The following is a 20,115-nucleotide window of genomic DNA, read 5'->3' as shown; positions in this document are numbered from 1 at the left end:
CTTATTCTCAGAATCTTTTTTTTGCTGCCTGTGCACTTTGTTTCTTGTACAATAAGGAAGTGGTCTGGATGAGAGGCATGTTTGGGAGTGCAGCCTCAAGTCACCCTGGATTAAAAGCAGTGAACAACATATATTGTCCTCACTGTGCTCTGTTCTCCCCCCTTTCCTCTGAGGCTCCAGAAATCCTAAAAGAATTGAGTTTCATAATGGGGGATTCAATTTGCCAGAATGATTTTGTAGAGATCATGAGGCACAGGAAATTTTAAAAGTGGTCCGTGATGTGAGGAAATGTGAAACTTCTGGAAGATTAAGGTTCTCAGTTCACCAGAAATTCTGCATGCTTCTGTCAGCAATTCACCATAGGTATTTCATGCCCTTAGATACCAAATTAGATTTGATTCTAGAATTCCCTTCAGTTGCTGACACAACTTTAATAAGATTAAGTGCAAAAAGTTGAAATTAATCAGAAGTAGACAGAAATGAAATTATAGTTTAGGACATGGAAAATGGCCTTGACCAGCACAATTGAAACATCACTATGCTTTAAGTATTTATTGTTGATTCAAGCATGTGGCTGGAAACTCAGGATAGCTAACAATGAAATCCCTCATAGGAGCAGTACAATTAACACAGGGGTAAAGGGAAGAGAGATAAAATTCTACTAGAAAAAATGAATTAAGAATCAATTTTCCTTTGTTTAAGGACATGATCAGAAAGTTTCCTAAAACACAGGTCTTGTGATGATAAAACTGTTTGATGCCCAGAGCAGGAATAAATGACAAATATGTCTACCTTCAGTGAATATGGAAGCCCTCATGGGTGCCTGGCTCCACATTTCCCCCCAGGCTGATACTACACCTGTGTCAGTTTTGCATGAAGGCAGCAGGACAGGCAGCCTGTAAAAAAAACCAATGGGCTTTGGTCAGGATCAAGGATATGGGGAACACCTTTACTGACAGAGCCACCACAGATGTGAGAGACAAGTGAATATATATATGTTATAATGTCCAAGCAATGTAAAGGAGTTTGTTGTGTGTTTGAGTGTGTTTATATATGTATAAACTAGTATGGATGAGCAAATCATGTCCATTCTGATATTTGTACAGTATTTTCATGTTTTGTACTAGACAGATGGAACAGAGATGATGGTGTCATATCGAAATGATGCATGTCTATCACAATGAAACGTCTACGAGCACTTGTAAAATTAATAATAACAGCGATTTTGTACCTTAGAAGCAATTTTTCTCTTAAAGACTAAAATAGAATGAGAGCTGCAAGGAGACAGGACACTTAAGAGCAGTAAATCTCTATCAGAATGTAATTTAATAGGGTTAAAGTAATACAGACATGGCATTTATAATTGGAGTGTTTTATATCTAGAACAAATTAACTGACAAACTAGTATTATAAATTTACTCAGTGATACATAATATTCTGAAAGATGACAGTGACTTTATACAAGAAAATATTTGCTGTAATTGTAGTGAAAAATTGCACTCCTTTTTTTTTACAGTGGGATAGATTCAGCTATGCAAATACTGTTACTGTAATTTCTTTTCGTGAGCATCTTATTTCAGAAATATTTCCATTTTCATAGTACTAATAGTGAGCAGAGAAAAATTAGTGATTTGTAACAGTGCTTATAAGGAATGAGTGATAATAGTAAGGGCATAATAATACAGCAAATAATAACTATAGGACCATACAACGGTTTGGGTTGCAAGAGACCCTAAACATCATCTATTTCCAACCCCCTGCCATGGGCAGGGACACCTTCCACTATCCCAGGTTGCTCACAGCCCCACCCAACCTGGCCTTGAACACTTCCAGGGATGGGGCAGCCACATCTTCTCCGGACAACCTGTGCCAGTGCCTCAGCCACGCTCACAATAAAGGATTTCTTCCCAGTATTTAATCTAAAACGCCCTCTGTCAGTTTAAAGCCATGCCCCCTTGTCCTGTCTCTCCGTGCTCTTACAAAAATTCCTTCTCCTCGCCTGTAAGCCCTTTAGGCACTGAGAGATGCTCTAAAGTTTCTCCAGAGCCTTCAGTTCTCCGGGCTGGACACCCCCAGCTCTCTCAGCCTGTCTCCATGGGAGAGGTGCTCCAGCCCTCTTCATGATATAATAACTAAATATTTTGTCATAAAGCATCACAACAAAGCAAAGAAAATGAAGTTGCTGTGTTTTTCCAGCTTAAATTGAGCTGGGTGTGGATCCCTGCAGCCCCCGGCAGTAGCAGGGAGCTCCCGCGGGGCGGCAGTTCAGGACTTCGGTTCCGTCGGCAGCACTCCAGGGAGTGGCTCTCCAAACAGCTTTTGCATTCCCTCTGCGCATTTAATTTCCTTATTTTTGTGTGAGTTAACAAGGATACATTTTTTTCTTCTGCAGTGATTTTTTTTTTCCCTACTTAATCTCTTAAACTCTAAAATTGATTCGTGTTAATGTTAATAATTTAAGGGAAATAAGCCTTTTCACGGTCTAATCACACCAGCATTGAAAAGTGACAGTTGCCTCTGAATAAAGGATGGCATGATTGGCAGGATTACCTTCAGGCAAGGGGAGATCTGGAGAAGTGGAATAGTGTGAAACTTCATCTCTCTCCCATGCTGTTCGGATTATTTATCAAAGTATGTGAAGATAAAAAAAAAAAAAATCAAGGGAAATGCATGCATGTAAATTATTAACAGCCTGCCTCAGAGGATGAGCAGATTTTGTTCATACTGTATTAACTATAACAAATTTTATTATATATTCAAAGAAAAAGAAATAGGAGTTACAACTCCAACACAGTAGTAGATAACATGTGAAATAATCTCATAAGAAACTATTATCTACAAAATAACATTGTAAATATAAGAAAATATTGTCAAGAAAACGTCTGACGTTTAGGGAACTACTTGTTTATTTTTTATTTATACTGCTGACTCTTAGAGGTTGAAATGGAATGCTTGCTCTAGCCCAAACAACAATATTCTGGTGTGAGCCATCTGTAACCGAGATCTCTAATGCAGGGCACCAACAAGAATAAAGGCTGGTTCATGAAGCAGTAGCACAAAAGCAAATCTTTATTTGCTGTTGCTCAGCAACCATGTGCGAAAGGCCCATTTTTCATTTTTGCCTTAACTTGACAGGAAAATGATAATAAATATGAGATTATTATCACAGGGTATAGATTATTTTGAACAGATGAACAGATATGTCAAAGAGAGGCATGTAATTTGGTACTCTTGAAAGGAAGAATATTAGAGAAACTGAAAATAGAGTTGTAGGTTTATTACTGGCTTGCAGTTCATGCACAGTTCTTGAAAAAACCTAGAAAACATTATTCTGCCTCTCTGGTTTTTCTATGTGGTTCTTTAAAATGAATCACTTGGTGTTATTCAGCCTGTTGTTATCTGTGTCAACTTCTAGTTTCAATACTATGAAAAAAAAAATCATTCTGTGGTTGCTATGCAACAGAAATTAAAAGCTAAAATATGTTTTAGTTTGTTTACTAAATGGATATGTGCCCAACTAAATAAACAGTAACCAGGTGACTAATGTAGCACCTAATTAAAAGACTAATCAAGATATTAATGAAATATTCAGTCTACATGAGTCATGATAAATAAATCCATCAGTTTGGATCTAAAATTGCAAAGATTTTTAACAGAAAAGATTTTTATGCAGAAATTTTTTATATCGGCAGACATTAGCACGATGCGTAAGTGTTAGGTGTTATACTTTCTTATTTGCTTTTACAATTCTACAGGTATGCTCATTGCTCATGCAACTTACTCCAAGCAAACTGTTTAACAGGCTCCTTGCACTTAGCTGAATACCTAAATTGGGAGAAAAAATCAAGTCCACAGGATCTGAAACAAGCCAGCTTCTTATATCAAATGAATGTGGTAGAAAATGTGAAAACCTTAACTTTTAATATAAACTAAAACTATGAAAGGCAGGATCATAAAGGAAGATTCTATGTTACAAATTAAAACAGAAGATGTAAATGCTACTTCTAAAGGAGTGAATTTTTACATTTAATACGAGATAAAATCTGAATTACAAAATATTTGTAAAATTACAATCCTGAGAAGTCCAACCAGATGTGAGAACTCCTATAGAAATTATAGTTGTTTTTCTGTTTGTTTGCACAGTAAAGCAGCACATGCTGCACTGCTTCTAGACTGAAAGTGAATTACTTCAGTTATGCACCTCTCTTTTCTGAACAGCCAACACTGAGAAATGCTGCTGAAAATGCCAAATGGAGAGATATAAATTAAACCCTAACTGCCTCTATTTCCAAACACTACAAAGAAGAAACAGAAGACATAATTTTCTGATATATTAAAAAAAATCCTTAGTTATCAAACTCTAAATATCATCTGAGTTACATTACCTCCTATCCATTCTGGCATATAGGCTGTTTAACTCTTGATTGCTTTGGATGAAAAGTGCAAAGTACTCATATTGTTCACCAGGACTGTGAGTAAAAGCATAGCTGTCAGCAATAGCAATACTAACATTATTGGAGAAAAAAGCCACCGGTGCAATCAAATGCGTTATGATTTTCTAAAAGCAGTTATGTCCACGTTACCAGAGATCCATGGAAGAAGGAATACTGTTTCTTAAACATGAATTTAACTTACCCTCATTTGGAAGCACTGACACTTTGCGGGTAAGTACAGAAAGAGAACAGCGAGTTGGTGGGTTTGCACCATGGCAGCAGCCTCTGAGATAACTGAAGGGACATTCCCCGGGACAAGCCGTGTCTCCAGCCAGCCTGTGTTAGAGAGCAGCGGTGGAAGGAGCCTTTCAGCGCGGCCGAAGCTGCTGGGAGCAGCGCAGCTCAGCCCCGCTGCCCGCGGGGCGCTGCCGGGGCCGGGCCGGGCGCTGCGGGCACAGGCGCTGCTCAGCGGCCGAGCCGGGGAAGCGCCTGGGGCACCAATGCCACAAGCGGCGGCTGGGGAAGCGGGGGGGGTGCTCAGCCTGGAGGAGGCTCAGGAGGGACCTTATCGCTCTCTACGGCTCTCTGAAGGGCAGATGTAGCCAGGTGGGGGTCGGGCTCTTGTCCCAAGTAGCCAGCGACAGGACAAGAAGACACAGCCTCAAGCTGCGCCAGACGAAGTTCAGACCGAACATTAGGAGGAATTTCTTCACAGAAAGAGTGACTGGAATGGGCTGCACAAGGAGGTGGTGGAGGCACCCTCCCAGAAGGTACTTAAGAAAGACTGGACGTGGCACTCAGTGCCACGGTCTACTTGACCTGGTGATGTTCGGACATCGGTAGGACTCGATGACCTCAGACGCGTTTTCCAGCCTAGCTCACTCTATGAGTCTCTGAGTTTTGAACATGGGCCGCTCACCCCGCCCTCAGCGGCGCCGCGCGCGGGAAAGGGCGGGGACGGCGGCCGAGCTCTCGCGAGAGGAGACGGGAGTTCCGCGGCGCGCGCTCAACGTCGGCCGCGGGAGGATTCGAAAAGTGGCGCGTGAGGGAGGGAGGGAGCGGGCGGGGCTGGGGGTGTCCCGGGCTGCCCTCAGGTGTCCCGGGCTGTCATCCGGTGTCCCGGGCTGTCCCCAGGTATCCCGGGCTGTCCACGGGTGTCCCCTCCGAGCGGTGCTGCCGTGCGCCGCGGGCTCTTCTACGCGAGTGTCCGCCGGCTTCGTTCCGCTCCGCTGAGGCGGCGCCGCCGTGCTGGAAGCGCATCCCGTGGATCCATGAGGGTTCGGCTGCTCTGAGGGAGCCCGAGGTAAGCGGCCCGTCCGGCTTCCCCCTGCCTGCTCTGCCGGGGCCTGGCGGGAGCCCCCGGGTGACTCGGGACGGGGCCCAGGAGCGGCCCCCGCCCCGCTCTGTGGTGTGGCTTCACACACACTAAATACTGTGTAAGTCACTTTCCCAACTAGAAAAGTACGTCAGGAGACACCTAGGATGGAGGAAATGTTTATGTGAGCAAGTAAGGCTCTTGGTGGCCTTTCCCATTTCCCATGGTTTTTACTTGACAGTCGAGAAAAGAGACTATTTTACTACCCCTCAGTGCTTCTGATACAAATAAATACTGTTGTTGGGAGTGATGGCCAGCTTAAGTAGTGGGTGGGTGCTGGAGAATGCGTTGTGCTTTTTAAGAAACAAAGTATCCAGTAAAATTTTATTCTGCTTGAAGACTATTTACTAAAAGAAAAAAAGAGAGCAAGCCCTGCAGCCTAATGATGTTGTGAATCTAAATGCTGATTCAGATAACTAAAGTAAGTTGGAGGGGAAAACTACTTTTAACTATGTATTATATGTATAACTACTGTAATATATAACATATGTTATATACATTATACATTTATAACATAAATACTATGTACATAACTGATATATGACTACAACCAAGACCAAAATAATCTTGGTTTGATATACAGTACCTTCTCTAATGTTACATTTTGTTTATAAAGTAGGGAAGACCGATTCCAGGATGAAACGTGAAGCATTTTTGCAAGTTGTATCTAAGGAGTCAATTGAAGACTTCCTGCGTTACACTCACAATCCTGTAAGTGAGCCAGTGTATACATATATCACTTCTGGAGTCATAAATCTGTTACAGATTTCTGTGCAGAAATCGTGTGACAAAGGGACAGAAACTATTTGTCTGGTACTTGCAGATGTGTGGGAATACTTGCTGTAGAAAGTAAGTTCAAATGGCACTTGCAGGTATATAGGCTGAAAAAGTTGTGGAATCTGAAAATTGAATGTTTATAAACCAACTAATTTTTGGTATTTGGTTGTTCCACATACCTTTTTAAAAAATAAATTATTAGTATTGTGGTAGTACTAAAAAAATACTAATTTCATGTTGCTGAAGTATTACATTTTAAAATTACAATCTATGAAAGAGTTTATTGGTATATAATGAATATGAGTTAATGTATAAACGTAGCAGAATTGTGTTTCACTAGTATTTGTGCATTCATTTGATAGTTTGGGCTGTCCACATGTTCTTTGGTCCATGTTTAATTTTACTTGAATTGTTCTTTCTATCACTGAATGCTTTAGAAAAGGGGTAGATTGCTCTCTCTAAATAAAGTGTGGAGAGAACAGAGAGGAACAACAAAACAAATCCCCTGAAATCTACTATTAAAAGCTCATTCTCACATTATGTATATATTGCATAATAATGAGAAATAATAATTTGTATTGAAGTGTTTTCCACTCAGCTTCAATCTGTCTGGTGTTGAGATATACCTGACTTCTTCTAAACATCTTTTGCTTGCTGCCATAAATGGTATTGTCAATTTAGTTTCTTAAGCTTTCTAATGGGTATTTTCCTAGTAGTACCTGTATCAGGATAAAGTGCATCAGTTCACCTCTATGTGCACAGAGGCATGAACTGATTGAATGCAGCAAGTATATTAAACCCACAATCATGTTCTGTACAAAGCTCACAAAGTTTGTTTCCCAAACATCCTTGAATCTTTCTCCAAGAAATTTGCTATTTCTTTAATTTGTGTACCTGTATGTAGTTATAGATGATAGCTTTGTTACCAGATTGCCTCTGCTTAAAGTCTTCTTCCCATTTTTCCCTAAATCTAAACACTTTAACAAAAAATATTCACTTTAGTTTTCATTTGCAGTGTTTCCTTTTCAATTGTTTTGGTTGTGTTGATTCTACCATCTGCATTCAGTAAAAAATGGATTAAAAATGGTTGGGGTTTTTTTCATCCTTTTATTTTTCATCACCAATTCACAGGAGTTCTCTTGCAACAGTTTTCAGCTGTTGCCAGTGTGTCTGGAAACTTTCTGTCACCAGCTACAATGAATATATTGATTAAAATTGTCTTCATGTCTTTGTAGCATAAGGGAACACGAATATCCACATGACTTTTTGACTGTCCAAGAGACTCAAGTTATTTTATTAATCTCCTTTTAAAACATTCAGTGATGGAGGAAGCGTGACCATGTCTTGTCTTAGTGTGAGGATCCTCCTTTTTGGATCTCCCTTGAAAAATTCCTGACTGCTTTTCTGGAGGAGGCTGTGGCTAAATAAATCATCATTAAAGCTTTACTGTTTTCCTTAGTTTTTGCATTATATTTTCTACTTAGTTGGTACTCTAGCCTTAGAATTTTCCTTTAGCATCACTGCTTCTTTTAGTGTCTGTTTTCTGCACACACCCCAACCTCCTTTTAATTCTCCCTTGAATTTTTCTTTTCCACACTATCAAGGTTTAGATTCATCTGTGTCTTCTAAAATTCCAGGGCTTTGTGAATTTTCCTTCAAGGTTTCTCATGGGCTTTTCATTTTTTCCTTTGTAAGATTTTTTTCACTAAATCCCATTAATTCAAGAAAATACATAATTTAGACAGAAAAATAGGAATCAGAGATATGATTATCATTCACTGTCATTCCTTCCCCTCATAGATTTTGGAATAATTCTATGTCATATCATCCCAAAGAAAAGTCCAAAGTCTCTGGTCTTATTCGGGGCTCATTCTTTCTGTTCAAAACAGTACAATCTTAATATCCTGTCATTTGGGTTTGTTTGAGGGCTGCAGAATTCCCTGTGAGGCCCTTGGTTTATTGTACTTGTTTTCAGTTGTAGAATAGAATAGAAATTCTCTTAGAAATATATAACAGGATCTTCTCATACCATTTTGGGAACTTTCTAATACTTACTGCTACTTCTTTCATTCTTTTCTCTTTTTACCTTCGATTTTGTCTTGCAGTGTATCTGCAAACTAAAAATATATTTATTTCAAGATCATGGACATTCTTCTTCTTTCTTCTGAAGTGTTTTTGATCCAGTAAACCTTCACTTCAGTACTGCAAATTACATCTCAGAAACTATCTGTTCTTTCTCGTGGTTGTGCCTGGCTTTCCTTCTCATCTCTCTGCATATTCCCTTTCCTAGCGGGTAGCCTACCCTTCTTTGATGCTAACGGACTCCTTGTGTCCCTGAGGTAAATTCTTCTAGCAGAGTTCTTACTAGGAAATAGTTCAGATCAGCCTTGTGGAGCAGTCTCTAGTGGAGACTGATGGTGGCTTTCCTGTCAGCAGGAGGTGTGGGGTCAGTGGGCTCAGGAGGTGGGTTTGATGTGGGGCTTTAAAGCAGTGCAGTGTGCAGAGCTCTGATGTGTGCTCATATCCCAAATTAGTGCTGTCTCTGTGGCTCTACTGACTGCTGCGTTTCCAGTCCTTGCCTAAGGATTTTCTTTCAACAGCCATCATCAATCGATATTTAAGAGAGTAAAGACACAATCAGAGACTTAAATTCTGTGCAGTTTTGAGCTTCTTAGCTAGGAGTATGAAATTGTCTTCATTGCTATTAAGGGCTGAAGACTTTTGTCTTAAAAGCAGCACTCTGGCTTCCTGATAGAGTTAACTAGCAGGAATTTCTTCTGCTTTAAAAAATGTAACTTCTAGAAGATATTTTATCTCTATAGCTGCAGAGGAATATAAGTTGATCATTAATGTAAAAACCCACATTAAGTGTAGAAAATATGATGATGAAGTGTAAGCCACTTCACTGATGTGGGATTGTGTGGTATCTTCTGACCATTTATAGAAAAATACATTTGATCATTTTGACTTGAATGAGCTACTTCAAGAATTGCCAAGAAAGCAAAAAGAAGTGCTATGGCAGAGACTGATACAGCTATTGACAGAGAGCTTGATGAAGAACCCTGTGGAAATATGGCACAGGACTGGAGATGATAAAAATGATGATGACATGGAAGTTGATATAGTTCCAGAAATGGTAAGAATCTTGTAAAATGAAAATATTATGAATGTTTCATGTTTTTTGGGAAATAAAATGGAATATTTCCATAACATCTGAAAACATGCAAGGGTTATCAAATAAGATTAGTTCCAAATATCACCTTCCTGCCCATTTTTTAAATGACTTAATGTATACTTGGTTAAAGCTGAACTTATGATTGGTCAATAGTGTAAAAGATAGATCTGCTGATAATTTTAATTATGAAAGATGTCACTTAGTTTTCTCAGTAGAGTTGAATGGGATTTTTCTGTGTCTTATTTCAATAAACAAATGTTAATGTTGCAGATGTTAAGTTTAAGTAGCTGACATATAGTATAAAAAATTCACTACCCGATTTGTGATGTCATTTTATTTAATGAAGATTGTGAAATCTAGATTTGACTGTCCCTTCCACAAATTTAGAATATATAGAATTTTTCTGACTCAGACCTTTATATACTGCCTTCTGTACTGTAGTCTATGTAGCCCTGAAAATACTAGTGGAAAAGGTTCTTTAATTTGGGGGGAAGAAAAGAAATGCAGTGGGGAAATCATTAGAGAAACATAGAGGCTTGTAGAAAAATCAGTCATCTGTTCAGAGGCCTGGGAGTGAAAGTCACCAGATGTACACATCTCTGAGTTACACAAGACCCTGCTAGTTAGGGGCTTTTCAGCTCTGAAATGGATGTTTGGGTGGGTTTGTTGCAGATGAGGATTGAAGTGCTGGAATGCACATTTACAGTTACAGAGTTATGGACTAGCTGGAGCTGAAAACCCTTTTCAAACTTTTCAAAAAGATGTACTCTAAAAATCTATTCTTTTGCCTCTTATTTGATCAGTTTTGGGTGCCAGTGTGCTCCTTCTTCAAAATGGAAGCATAATAACAATTCAGCTTTGCTCTCTGTTGCTAAGATTTATTTCTTGTTTGAATTATTTTCTGAGTCCAAAACAAACTGCAGAAGTGTTTCCTCAGCATTGCTTTCTTTCAGAAACAAACTGTAGCAGTGATCGAAGGAGTGGCAGCTGTCGTTATTGCCTCCATACCTGCGGTGGATGAAAATGTAAACTACAAAGCTCTTGTAGAATGCGTTTTTATACTAAACAGTGAGTACTTCTCTGTACAGAATGTAGCATGTTACAGAGGCTGTTTGATCTGACTGAAATCCAGCTGGCTTATGAAACAGAATTCACAGGAGAAAAGTTGGTACTGGTTTGAGTGCCTGTTTATGAGACAAAATTAAGGGAGTATTTACCTAAAAATCAGCTGCACAATTTAGAAGTTGGAATGTAAATAGTTTTCTTTCTCGCAGCTGTTCACTCAGTGGAAGGTAACTTTGATTATCCTGCAACTTATACTACTTTTAAGGTAACCTCAATATTCCATTGTTACTGATCCAAAAACTTGGGCCACACCCTAGAGTTGCCTAAGTACTGCAGTGAGCATAAGCCAAGAAGGTGTGTAAATGTGGCAGGAGCTAGCTAACACTGTGAGGTGTAGTTAGTGTGCTAACCGACTATTGTTTTACAGGAATGACTTGGTTCATTGCAGTAAATAAGTATTTCATTACTCTTGTAGGTATTCTTCCTGCATTACCTGCATCTGAAAAAATCCTACAGGATGCTATCCAACGTGTGTGTGAAATGTGGTGGGAGAAGGGACTAGAAGGGAAGGAGCAGCTGGGGAAGACTCTGTTTGTCATTCTGCTGAGAAAAAGCCTGAATAAAGCTGCTACGGTATGCTAAGGCTGTATTGACTTTCAGGTTATTATTGAATATTTCAAAAAACGTTATCCCTCCAGTGAAACACTGTCTTCTCCAGAGCAAATTTTAATGATTTTTGGCATTAGTTTCACAAGAACTGGATGTTTGGGGGTTTTTTGCATTCCTTTTCATCTTTTCGCTCTTTTGTCCAATCCAATGACCAATGTTTTTATTGGAATTAACTCTTTTCGTCAACTCAGATTTTAAGTGCTATGTTTAGCTAAGCATAGAGATAGCTTTTGTGGGAAGCTTCATCTTTTCTTGCTCTTTGTCTTTCTACAAATCATTTTTCTTTCATTTTTCAAAATGTGTGAGTTACTTGGAGTATTGTGATACACATCTTTTGCACTAACCCAGTGGATGTATCCTTATTTATTTCCTCTGTTTTTCCCTGTTAACTGCATGTATTGTACGAAGTTTAAAAAGTGGAATGATGTGGTTTTAACATATCTTGCATGGAATGCCAACTTTTTTTCTGTACTTGAGCATGTCTTAATTTGTTGGAAGTCAGAATTTCTGCAGTTACATATATTTTTTCCTAGAAATGTGATGCAAACAATGATCATAATTTCACAGTCTGTAACAATGCATGTCCAGTTCATTATTTAAATTATTTGCATTAAAGCCATGCATACTCCACTCTAATGTGTATTTATTCTTTCCTGTCAGGGTGCAGATATAATTCGTGTATGGAATCTACATCAGGCATTACTTTGTTTTGATTATGATTCAGATGAGAGTAATGAAGTCAAGGACTTGTTGCTTCAGTGTTTTATGAGTGTAAAACACATTAAGAAAGAAGAGGTAAGCCAGCTTTTATCTTACTGTGGTTTTGTGCCAGTCACCTTTGGTTGCTTTTAATAGTTTGGCAGTTTGTCTTTTTTTACTGTACGGTAGGTAGCAACATGAGACAAATCAGCTCTGACTCTAAGCTATAAATGGGTGATACACTGTTTCATTTGGAAAACTTGTATCTATTCCAGACTAAAGTGTGAAAGTTCATGTCTAGATCTTCAGTCCAGTTCTTTTATCCTGAGGCAATAAGAATCAAGTGCTTTGCTTCCAGTGCATTTCCCTTGATACTTAAAATCATTCCCTGGTGTAATTTTTTTTCTCTTTTTTTTCTCTTTTTTTTTTTTCTTTTTTCTTCTTTTTTCTTTTTTCTTTTTCTTTTTCTTGAAGACGACTAACTGTAGCAAAATAATTCTCCTTCTAAATGACTCTATCTAGAAAATTGCGTTGCCATATTCTGAAAATGACCCCAACTTTACAGAAAAATGAGAATTACTTTATTTAACTATATACATTTCTCTCAATGAACAGTTGATGTCTTGTTGTTTTTAGATTGTGCACAGGCACAATCTTGTGGTGTCCAAGCCTTTTTTCTGGCTAGATGACCACCTGACTTTGTCTCTGAAGTTCTAACTCCTTCCTGCATGTGTAAAATAGATATATTCCTTTTCCTGTGGAATATATGAACTTCTGTCATAAAATGAGCACAGAGATTGCTGCAGTATAAGGATATAGCATTTTAAAAATGGAGATAACAAAGGAGTTAGGTGAAATGTTCGATAGAGCAGGGTTTGGACACTTGCCACAAAGTTAGTGGGGTCTTTGTTACTTACATATCATATTTTAAGCTATTTTAGTTTTGACTAAAATTGTGATGTACTAAGGCAATGTAAGAGATGGGAATGGAAAAAGAAAACGTGGGTGGAAAGAAGAAAGACAGGTAGGACTTTATTGACAGAGTTTACAATTAATTTTGTGTCTTTGGTGTATTTAATTTTAAGATTTTTTGTTGTCTGGAAAAAGTGTACTTGTGTGTGTTCTTTGTCACAGTACTTAAAATGCATTAGCTATATTTGATTCTAGATGGTTTTTCTTCTGTTATATTTGAATCCAGTGTATTATTTTAATATTTGATCTTCATATAGGCACAGCAAATAATTGGTCATTATATATGTAAAGTACAACTGCTATCTACACTTTAGAAGCAAATTCTTGTCGTTCTTTTTCTTTCCACATCATGTGAGATTTTCAGCTCACATGATTTTCAGCTACACAGCTTTTCTAAAGGAGGTTTGCACCTTGAATCTTTGAGTGAAACAGTATAAAAGTAGTGGTTTTGTTGTGTTTTTTTTTTTTTTTTTTTTTTTAATAGGATGGGAGAAAAGCAGTGGTAATCAGACTTGGTAATGAATATTTTTCCTGGCATAAAACTCATCTACTTTGCTCCACAAGAATGTTCAGATTTGGCCACGCTTTGCACATTTGCTTCTCTGCCTAAGATTTTTCTCTTCACTCTCCCAGGGATTTCTGGCTCTTGACATTTTATCACATTTGCATTTTCATAGGCCTGTCTCTTTCTAGGTAGATATAGAGAGCAACTTACTGCACTCTCTGCTCTGTCATCTGATCATTAGTGGTTTAAATCCTTAAGTCTGGATTCTTGGCTTTCTGGCTGGAAGGATTGATTGAAAGCAGCAGCTCCCAGCTGTATCCTAAGGGCTCAGCCTTGGCCAGTGGTGAGTCTGCCTTGGAGCTCTGCTGTTGGTTCTGTTGACACGGGGAAAGCTTCTGGCAGCTTCTCACAGAAACCACCTCTGCAAGCCTCCACTGCCAAAATCTTGCCATACTAGCCCAATACACAAGTCACTTTACATCCTGGAGGATAACACTTCAAAATAAAAAGAACCATAACCCATTCTGGAGGGATCCTAGGACAGAGTTCAGTTAAATTAAGTGTCTGAAATAAATTTAGAAATCAGTGCAGGTCTGGGAAGGATTTGATTGCTTAAGTGAATGACCCATGCTATGTTAAATGACCTAAGTTGCTTCAGACATCCATGTGGGGCTGGCATGTAAAACACTGTCATAGATCTCTGCCTTCTGGAAAACCATCTGGGCATGTAAAATTGCTCTGCGTTTAAGGTGTGCCATATTAACCCTAGTCAACAGAGTCAACAGAACAATTCAGCTCCATAAAATAGAAACTAAACAGCTGATCACATGAATCAGTCTTCAGACAATTAACATTTCAGGGACTTAAACATCCAAATTCACGTCTCAGTTTATGAGCAGAACCCAGAATGGTAACCAACTTGGATTTTCCTAGCTCTGCAGACAGGAGATTCAAAGTGTTCAAAGCATTTTCCTGTTGCTATGAAGCCATTTTACTTCAGTTGTGAGTCCATTTGTTTGGGATTTGTGTGCTGTTGGAGTTCACTTGCAGTGATAACACACCTCATGTGTGTTCTCTAATTTCTCTTCCTGGCTCATTTCACTAATAATAGATTTCTTGTAGCAACAAGAAACCAACCAACACTCCCCCAGTATCTCTGCTGGACCTTTTTTTACATCCTGTAATTCTTCTAAAATGCTCGTAGTAATACTAAATATCAACATGATGTATGAATTGCTTTGAGATGAAACTGAGCTTTTGTGTCTCAGGCCTAATACTCCCTTTAATGCCTGCAGACTTGTCTTACAGTTCCTAAGAAAAGTAATCCCAGTGTTTTGGGAACATACCCCAGAGCACAGCGCCATAGCAGGTTAAGCTGCTATAACTCCAGTGCAATGATCCTATGTTGCCATAGGCTAGCATTCCTCTTTTCCTTTCCACAGTGTAATGTTCAAGCAGCAATGTCATGGGTTGATTGAAGGAGGTAGTTGTTTTCTTCTAGTAAGATTATTTTTCAGACAGATTAGCTGTCTGGAATGGTTCATCATGTGCAAGACTGAAGGAAAGGAAGGGCCAGGAATGCTGTGTGTCAGTTCTAAATCAGATTAAACCAATAGAGAACTGTACATTTATACCTCATTGTAGGATCAGGGAGTTCAGTGTTTCTGCCTTCCCAGACTGTGCTATTCAACACAGAGTAATACTTCTCTGAGGCTTATTATCAGGCTACATTAATGGGGTGATCCTCTGAATTTATATCTCTGTGACTTATGAAAACATTCTTGTTCAGATGGGGTTTCTAGTCAAACAGCTTCAGAGTCTGCAGAGCATGTTACTGTGTTTTGGAGGCGGGTCTCTTGTACTGTTTCCTTGCTAACTTTCTCTGTGTGTGTAGAACAAAGTCACATGCTCTGTGTCCACAAGTACAGCAGTACCAGACTCCCAACACTCTGATACTGCATTAATACCAAAGATGACAAGTTCACAGTGTTACCTATTAGCAGGTTACCTCTCATGATAATGAGAATGTTGATAGCAATAATTATTTCAGATCCATTAAACAAAGGCAGCAGATTAAGTTAGAGGCACCTATGATAATTTTTAGGAGCAGGCTCAATCTTGTGAAACTTAAGGTTGAAAAGAATTGGTTGAAAGCTATTTTTTGGCTTTTTATCATCTGTCTTGCTGCTGGGGTTGTAGAAGATGAGATGAGTTTGGGTTTGTCCTCATCCATGTTTCATTGAGGAAAGAACTTTAGGTCAAAACTCCTTTGACCCTTTGTTTTGTCAGGGATGTTGATGTGGGACTTCTCTGTGTTTATATTAGGCCATCAAAGTTGGAGACAGAGACAACTCTCACTGACAACTAGAAGGATTCCATCAGACCTGTAGACAAGAATCTTGACATTGTGTTTAGCCTTTAGGTCTTGATTTTATGAGCTTCTGAGTTACTTCTTCACCTAAGGGCATTTCAGCTACCAATTGCACTACAGGGCAGCTTCTGACTATGTGCTTCCATCTCCCTCCCCTGCTCTAAGAGATTTCAACTCCAAGTGTGACTGGCATTCTATTTCTCTGTTTGGTCTTAGGTGTGACCACAACTCTTGGTCCAGCTCTCAATGGAAGTGCCTCTGAACCTCTGCTGTTTGTTCAGTGATCCTTTTGCACTTCTGCCAACGTGCTCTTTACTACTGCACTTCCTTTTTTAATATTCCTAATTTATTTTTGGCTAGAAAGTTGATAGAAAGGACTCTTACAATTGGCTGACTCACCCTTATGTGTGAACAAACATTTTGAAGTCTTACCTTCATCTGTAATCTAAGTCAGAATGAGGATGCCTGTACATATACTGTATAAGACCCCAATTCCTTGGGTAGATCTTGCTGATTCTGGGAGAGTATTGGCTTATTTCCTTCATCCACAGCCTTCCACTACCTTTTATTGCAAAATTCTATTGGTAATCACATTCATCATCATTGTTCCTGACTTGTTATAATGGAACAAAACTAATTTTGGAAAAATAGTTTCTGTTTTCATGAATGAAAACCGCTCCAGGAAGTTTGCAATATTACCTTTCATGTGGCAAGAGGAAAGGAATTGTTCTTGCTGATCAGAACATTTAATTTCCTCAGTGGCTCAGCTGTTCTCTGTGGCTTTGTTAAAAATGCTTCTGTGTCCAGTGCTGGGAGAGTCGTGGTGTTTTATTTATGCCTTCACCATCATTCCAGTGTCATCCTGGGATGCTATTGCACTGGGCAGAGCTCAGTGATCCAGCCTTGATGAGGGTGCTGATGGCACAGTCTGTTATTGTTCTGGAGTGTGCTGAAGGCACACCAAAACAGAAAGGACGTTCAAAGAATGGAGGCAGATATGTGATCCACTTGTTCATTTGTTCTGTGTTTTTTCTACAGTATGAATAACAGTAGTGCTTGGATTCTGTTTAATAATTAAGAATCTTAAATAGTTTTTTCCATTTTACCTCTGCATTTTAAAATTAAAGATATAATTTCCATTGTATTTACTGATTTTTGAAGTGCTCTTAAATTGGATATTCTTCTGAGCTTTGAGTTCCCTTTGTTTTTTCCTCTTTTCTCCTCCCCACAGGGAAGAAGACTCTTGAGTTTTTTGTTCAGCTGGAATGTAAACTTCATTAAAATGATACATGGAACTGTTAAAAACCAATTACAGTTCTTTCCAAGGTATGCATCCCAGTTAGAGTACTTAATTAGTAAGAACTTGTCTAGAATCTTGTCTCACTCTAAAAATACCTAATGTATCGAAAAAATATATCACTATCCAGAAACCCACAAATCTTCTGAATATAACTGCTATATTGTTTCAGCAACTTCATTCAATAGTAGCTCTGACGTGCCTAGGTATGCAGTTACAGGAGTAAGAAATGTTTATTTGCCATTAGCTAAAGCAAATGACTTTGATGGAAATTGGACTGCATTATTTGCAGTGCTTGTGTGAGGGTTGCAGGTCCATTTCTCCTTTTGTAGGGTGTTTCTATTTCCTACGAGCAATCTCTTAATTTAATTTGCTCAGTTTCCATGTAAGGCATCCTAATAAGAAGTGACTTGCAGGATAAATCATAACCTGAAAACTTGGTTGATGGATAAAAAATACAGAGATTTTTTTTTCTTTGATTATGCAGTGAAATATTGCAGAAGTAATTCTATGTATTAAAATCAGAGGCTTTCTAATGCTTTCAGGTAGAATAATGTATTCCTGTATGTCTCTATAAAGAATTTAAGGCATTCTTCAATGATACATGAATGATAAAGTGTCTCTCTGAATGTTTTGACTCTCTCACCGTAAGAGATATTTCAAATATCATGTAGTCGTGCTTGGGTTCATTAATTAGGAGTTAACTTGGTAGTTATTGATGTAGACTTGAAAAATAATTTCTTCTAAAAACCAATGTGATGCACAGAATTAAGAACAGTGTTGGTTCTTATACAAAACTTCATGTTTTACCTTTATGAATTGTACATCCATATGGTTAGTATGCTTTCTTGACAGTGTTTCCTATATGTTAATACAGATTCTTGATGGAATACATTTCAGAAGTTTACTTCAGGGCCTGGAAGAAAGTGTCAGGAGAATTCATAGAGGTAACACTATGCTTGAAATTTCATTTGGATAGTTTTGAATTTCAAGATGGGAAAGACTCATGACTCTCCACCTCAGAGAGGTTCCTTTAACAAGCCTTAAAAAATTATTTCCCTAAGGAAAGGGCCTCTTCAGCATTGTAAAGGAGTTACCATATGTCATGCTTTGAATGTTTTCCCGCTGAGATGAGCTTGGCTGCAGTTAAACACCTTTAATTCTGCTGCTGAAGTTTTGGTTCACACAAATATGCGTAAACACAATGTCTTTCATAAACACACCCATTAGCTTGAGTTACTGAAGCTTTCATTCAATATATGCAAGTCGGTATAGTTGATAGCTCAAGTATTTATCTAGTTTTTGTGAATTTCCATGGAAATGATTAAAGGCATAGTTACAGATCACAACAATGCCAGAGCAAAATTTCAGATAACAAAATATTTTTATTTGCCTCGCTTTTAGCTTCTGACAGTTGGACTAGTATATTCTGAAATTTTGAAAATCAATTGAGGCAGATTGAGACCCCCAGCATGTAAAAATTTGGAAGAAGTAGCAGATACAATTTTCAGTTGCTTGTTTTAGGGAAAAATATAGTTGCTGCACAACTACAGTACTTGCTGTTGTTTTATTGTGTTAACAGGAACATGTGTGTGTTTTTACTGCAGATACTTGAATATAACTGCATTCAGGATTTCATGCATCATGGAATTCATCTTCCTAGAAGTTCTCCTGTTCATTCTAAAGTTAGAGAAGTAAGTTTCAGGAAAGCATGATATGAGCTAGTAGCATCAAAATGAGATCAGTTGCTATAAAGTGGAAAATATCCATTTGATACTAAAATACCCTACTAGGTGTGGTTGGAATGGAAATACTTCCCTTCATAGCAGCCTGTATATGTATAGGGCTGTGTTTGGGGTGTGCTGGTGGCACAGCAATGTTCTGGTGCTGCTGAGCAGAGCCTGTGTGGTCTCAAAGGCTTTCTCCTCCCCATGTTTTCCCTTGGGAGTGGGCTGGGCATGAGCAAGAGGTTGGGAGATCACAGCTGAGACAGCTGACCCAAATTGACAAGAAGGATATTGGATGCCATACAACAATCATTCTCTCAGCAAACTGAGGGAAAGCAGGTTTTGGGAGGCAGCCATTGCTGGGAGGCTGGCTGAGTATTGGCCTGCTTTTGGCAGGTGGTGAGTGGTTGTATTTGCATCACTCCTTTAAAGGTTTTTTTGGTCCTCTTTGCTTCATTTATTAAATTGTCCTTATCTTGACCCATGAACTTGCTTTTCTCTTCCAATTCTTTCTTCCCCACTGAGCAGGGAGGGTGTGAATGGCTGTGGGTGTTTAGCTGATGACTGGGGCCAACCCACCACAAATACTTGAAAAAATAGCATATCCTGAGAAACGATGTTACAACGAATTTTAGGAGGAGTCTGCTTACAGTTTTGCACCAGATTTGTCTTTGCTGCTCAAAAGTACAAATAGCAGGGGATTTCCCAGAGTGCCAGAAATAGTTTTTATTGTCTAAGCTTTCTTTACCTATAGAATTGACCTTTCCATAGATAATCACAGGAATGAAAAGTCATAACCTTCTTGAGGCAAACTTAGTAGATGGGTCTGACATGAAACTTTTTCTTTTATAATATGTAAGGGATTTGTGTATGTTTATAGGGACAAGCTTTGATTCTAGTTGTCTGTCTTTGGCATTTAGCCATGAGCAGAACATTTGAAGTAGAATGAGAAGTGCACAAGGCTTTTTAAGACATTTGTATTTGATCAATGCCCCTTCCCCTCCCATGCTTTCTCCCAAATACCCAGACTCTAGAGTGTATAGTGTGTGC

At 38.7% G+C, this 20,115-nt stretch overlaps 1 protein-coding gene and 1 long non-coding RNA gene across 4 annotated transcripts in view; one reads left to right on the top strand and one right to left on the bottom strand.

Moving 5' to 3' along the window:
• LOC148225065 (uncharacterized) lies at positions 1 to 5,409 on the bottom strand. Of its 2 annotated transcripts, XR_015801270.1 has the most exons (4): positions 5,253 to 5,409; positions 4,636 to 4,769; positions 2,551 to 2,610; positions 1 to 896 (listed from the first exon to the last, which is right to left on the bottom strand). It is a non-coding gene; the product is annotated as an uncharacterized LOC148225065 (long non-coding RNA). The 2 variants fall into 2 exon arrangements; XR_015801269.1 differs by lacking the exon at positions 5,253 to 5,409 and having other exon boundaries at positions 4,636 to 4,847.
• A 269-nt stretch (positions 5,410 to 5,678) lies between these two features.
• NCAPG2 (non-SMC condensin II complex subunit G2) overlaps positions 5,679 to 20,115 on the top strand; it is a 47,632-nt gene continuing 33,195 nt past the window's right edge. Inside the window, exons 1-9 of one of the 2 annotated variants that reach the window (XM_014872238.2) lie at positions 5,679 to 5,736; positions 6,425 to 6,519; positions 9,530 to 9,721; positions 10,714 to 10,828; positions 11,301 to 11,458; positions 12,155 to 12,289; positions 17,273 to 17,367; positions 18,216 to 18,285; positions 18,946 to 19,032. In XM_014872238.2, the coding sequence (XP_014727724.2) occupies positions 6,445 to 6,519; positions 9,530 to 9,721; positions 10,714 to 10,828; positions 11,301 to 11,458; positions 12,155 to 12,289; positions 17,273 to 17,367; positions 18,216 to 18,285; positions 18,946 to 19,032 (927 nt within the window). In that variant the 5' untranslated portion in view covers positions 5,679 to 5,736; positions 6,425 to 6,444. Of the gene's footprint in view, positions 5,737 to 6,137; positions 6,520 to 9,529; positions 9,722 to 10,713; positions 10,829 to 11,300; positions 11,459 to 12,154; positions 12,290 to 17,272; positions 17,368 to 18,215; positions 18,286 to 18,945; positions 19,033 to 20,115 lie in introns of those variants that run through there. The other variant, XM_014872236.2, reaches the window with a different exon arrangement.

Source organism: Sturnus vulgaris, chromosome 1, assembly GCF_052056855.1.
Source record: "Sturnus vulgaris isolate bStuVul1 chromosome 1, bStuVul1.hap1, whole genome shotgun sequence".
NCBI classification, from domain to species: Eukaryota; Metazoa; Chordata; class Aves; order Passeriformes; family Sturnidae; genus Sturnus; species Sturnus vulgaris.
The sequence above is the reverse complement of the archived record's forward strand: the minus strand, read 5'-3'. Positions and strand labels throughout refer to the sequence as shown.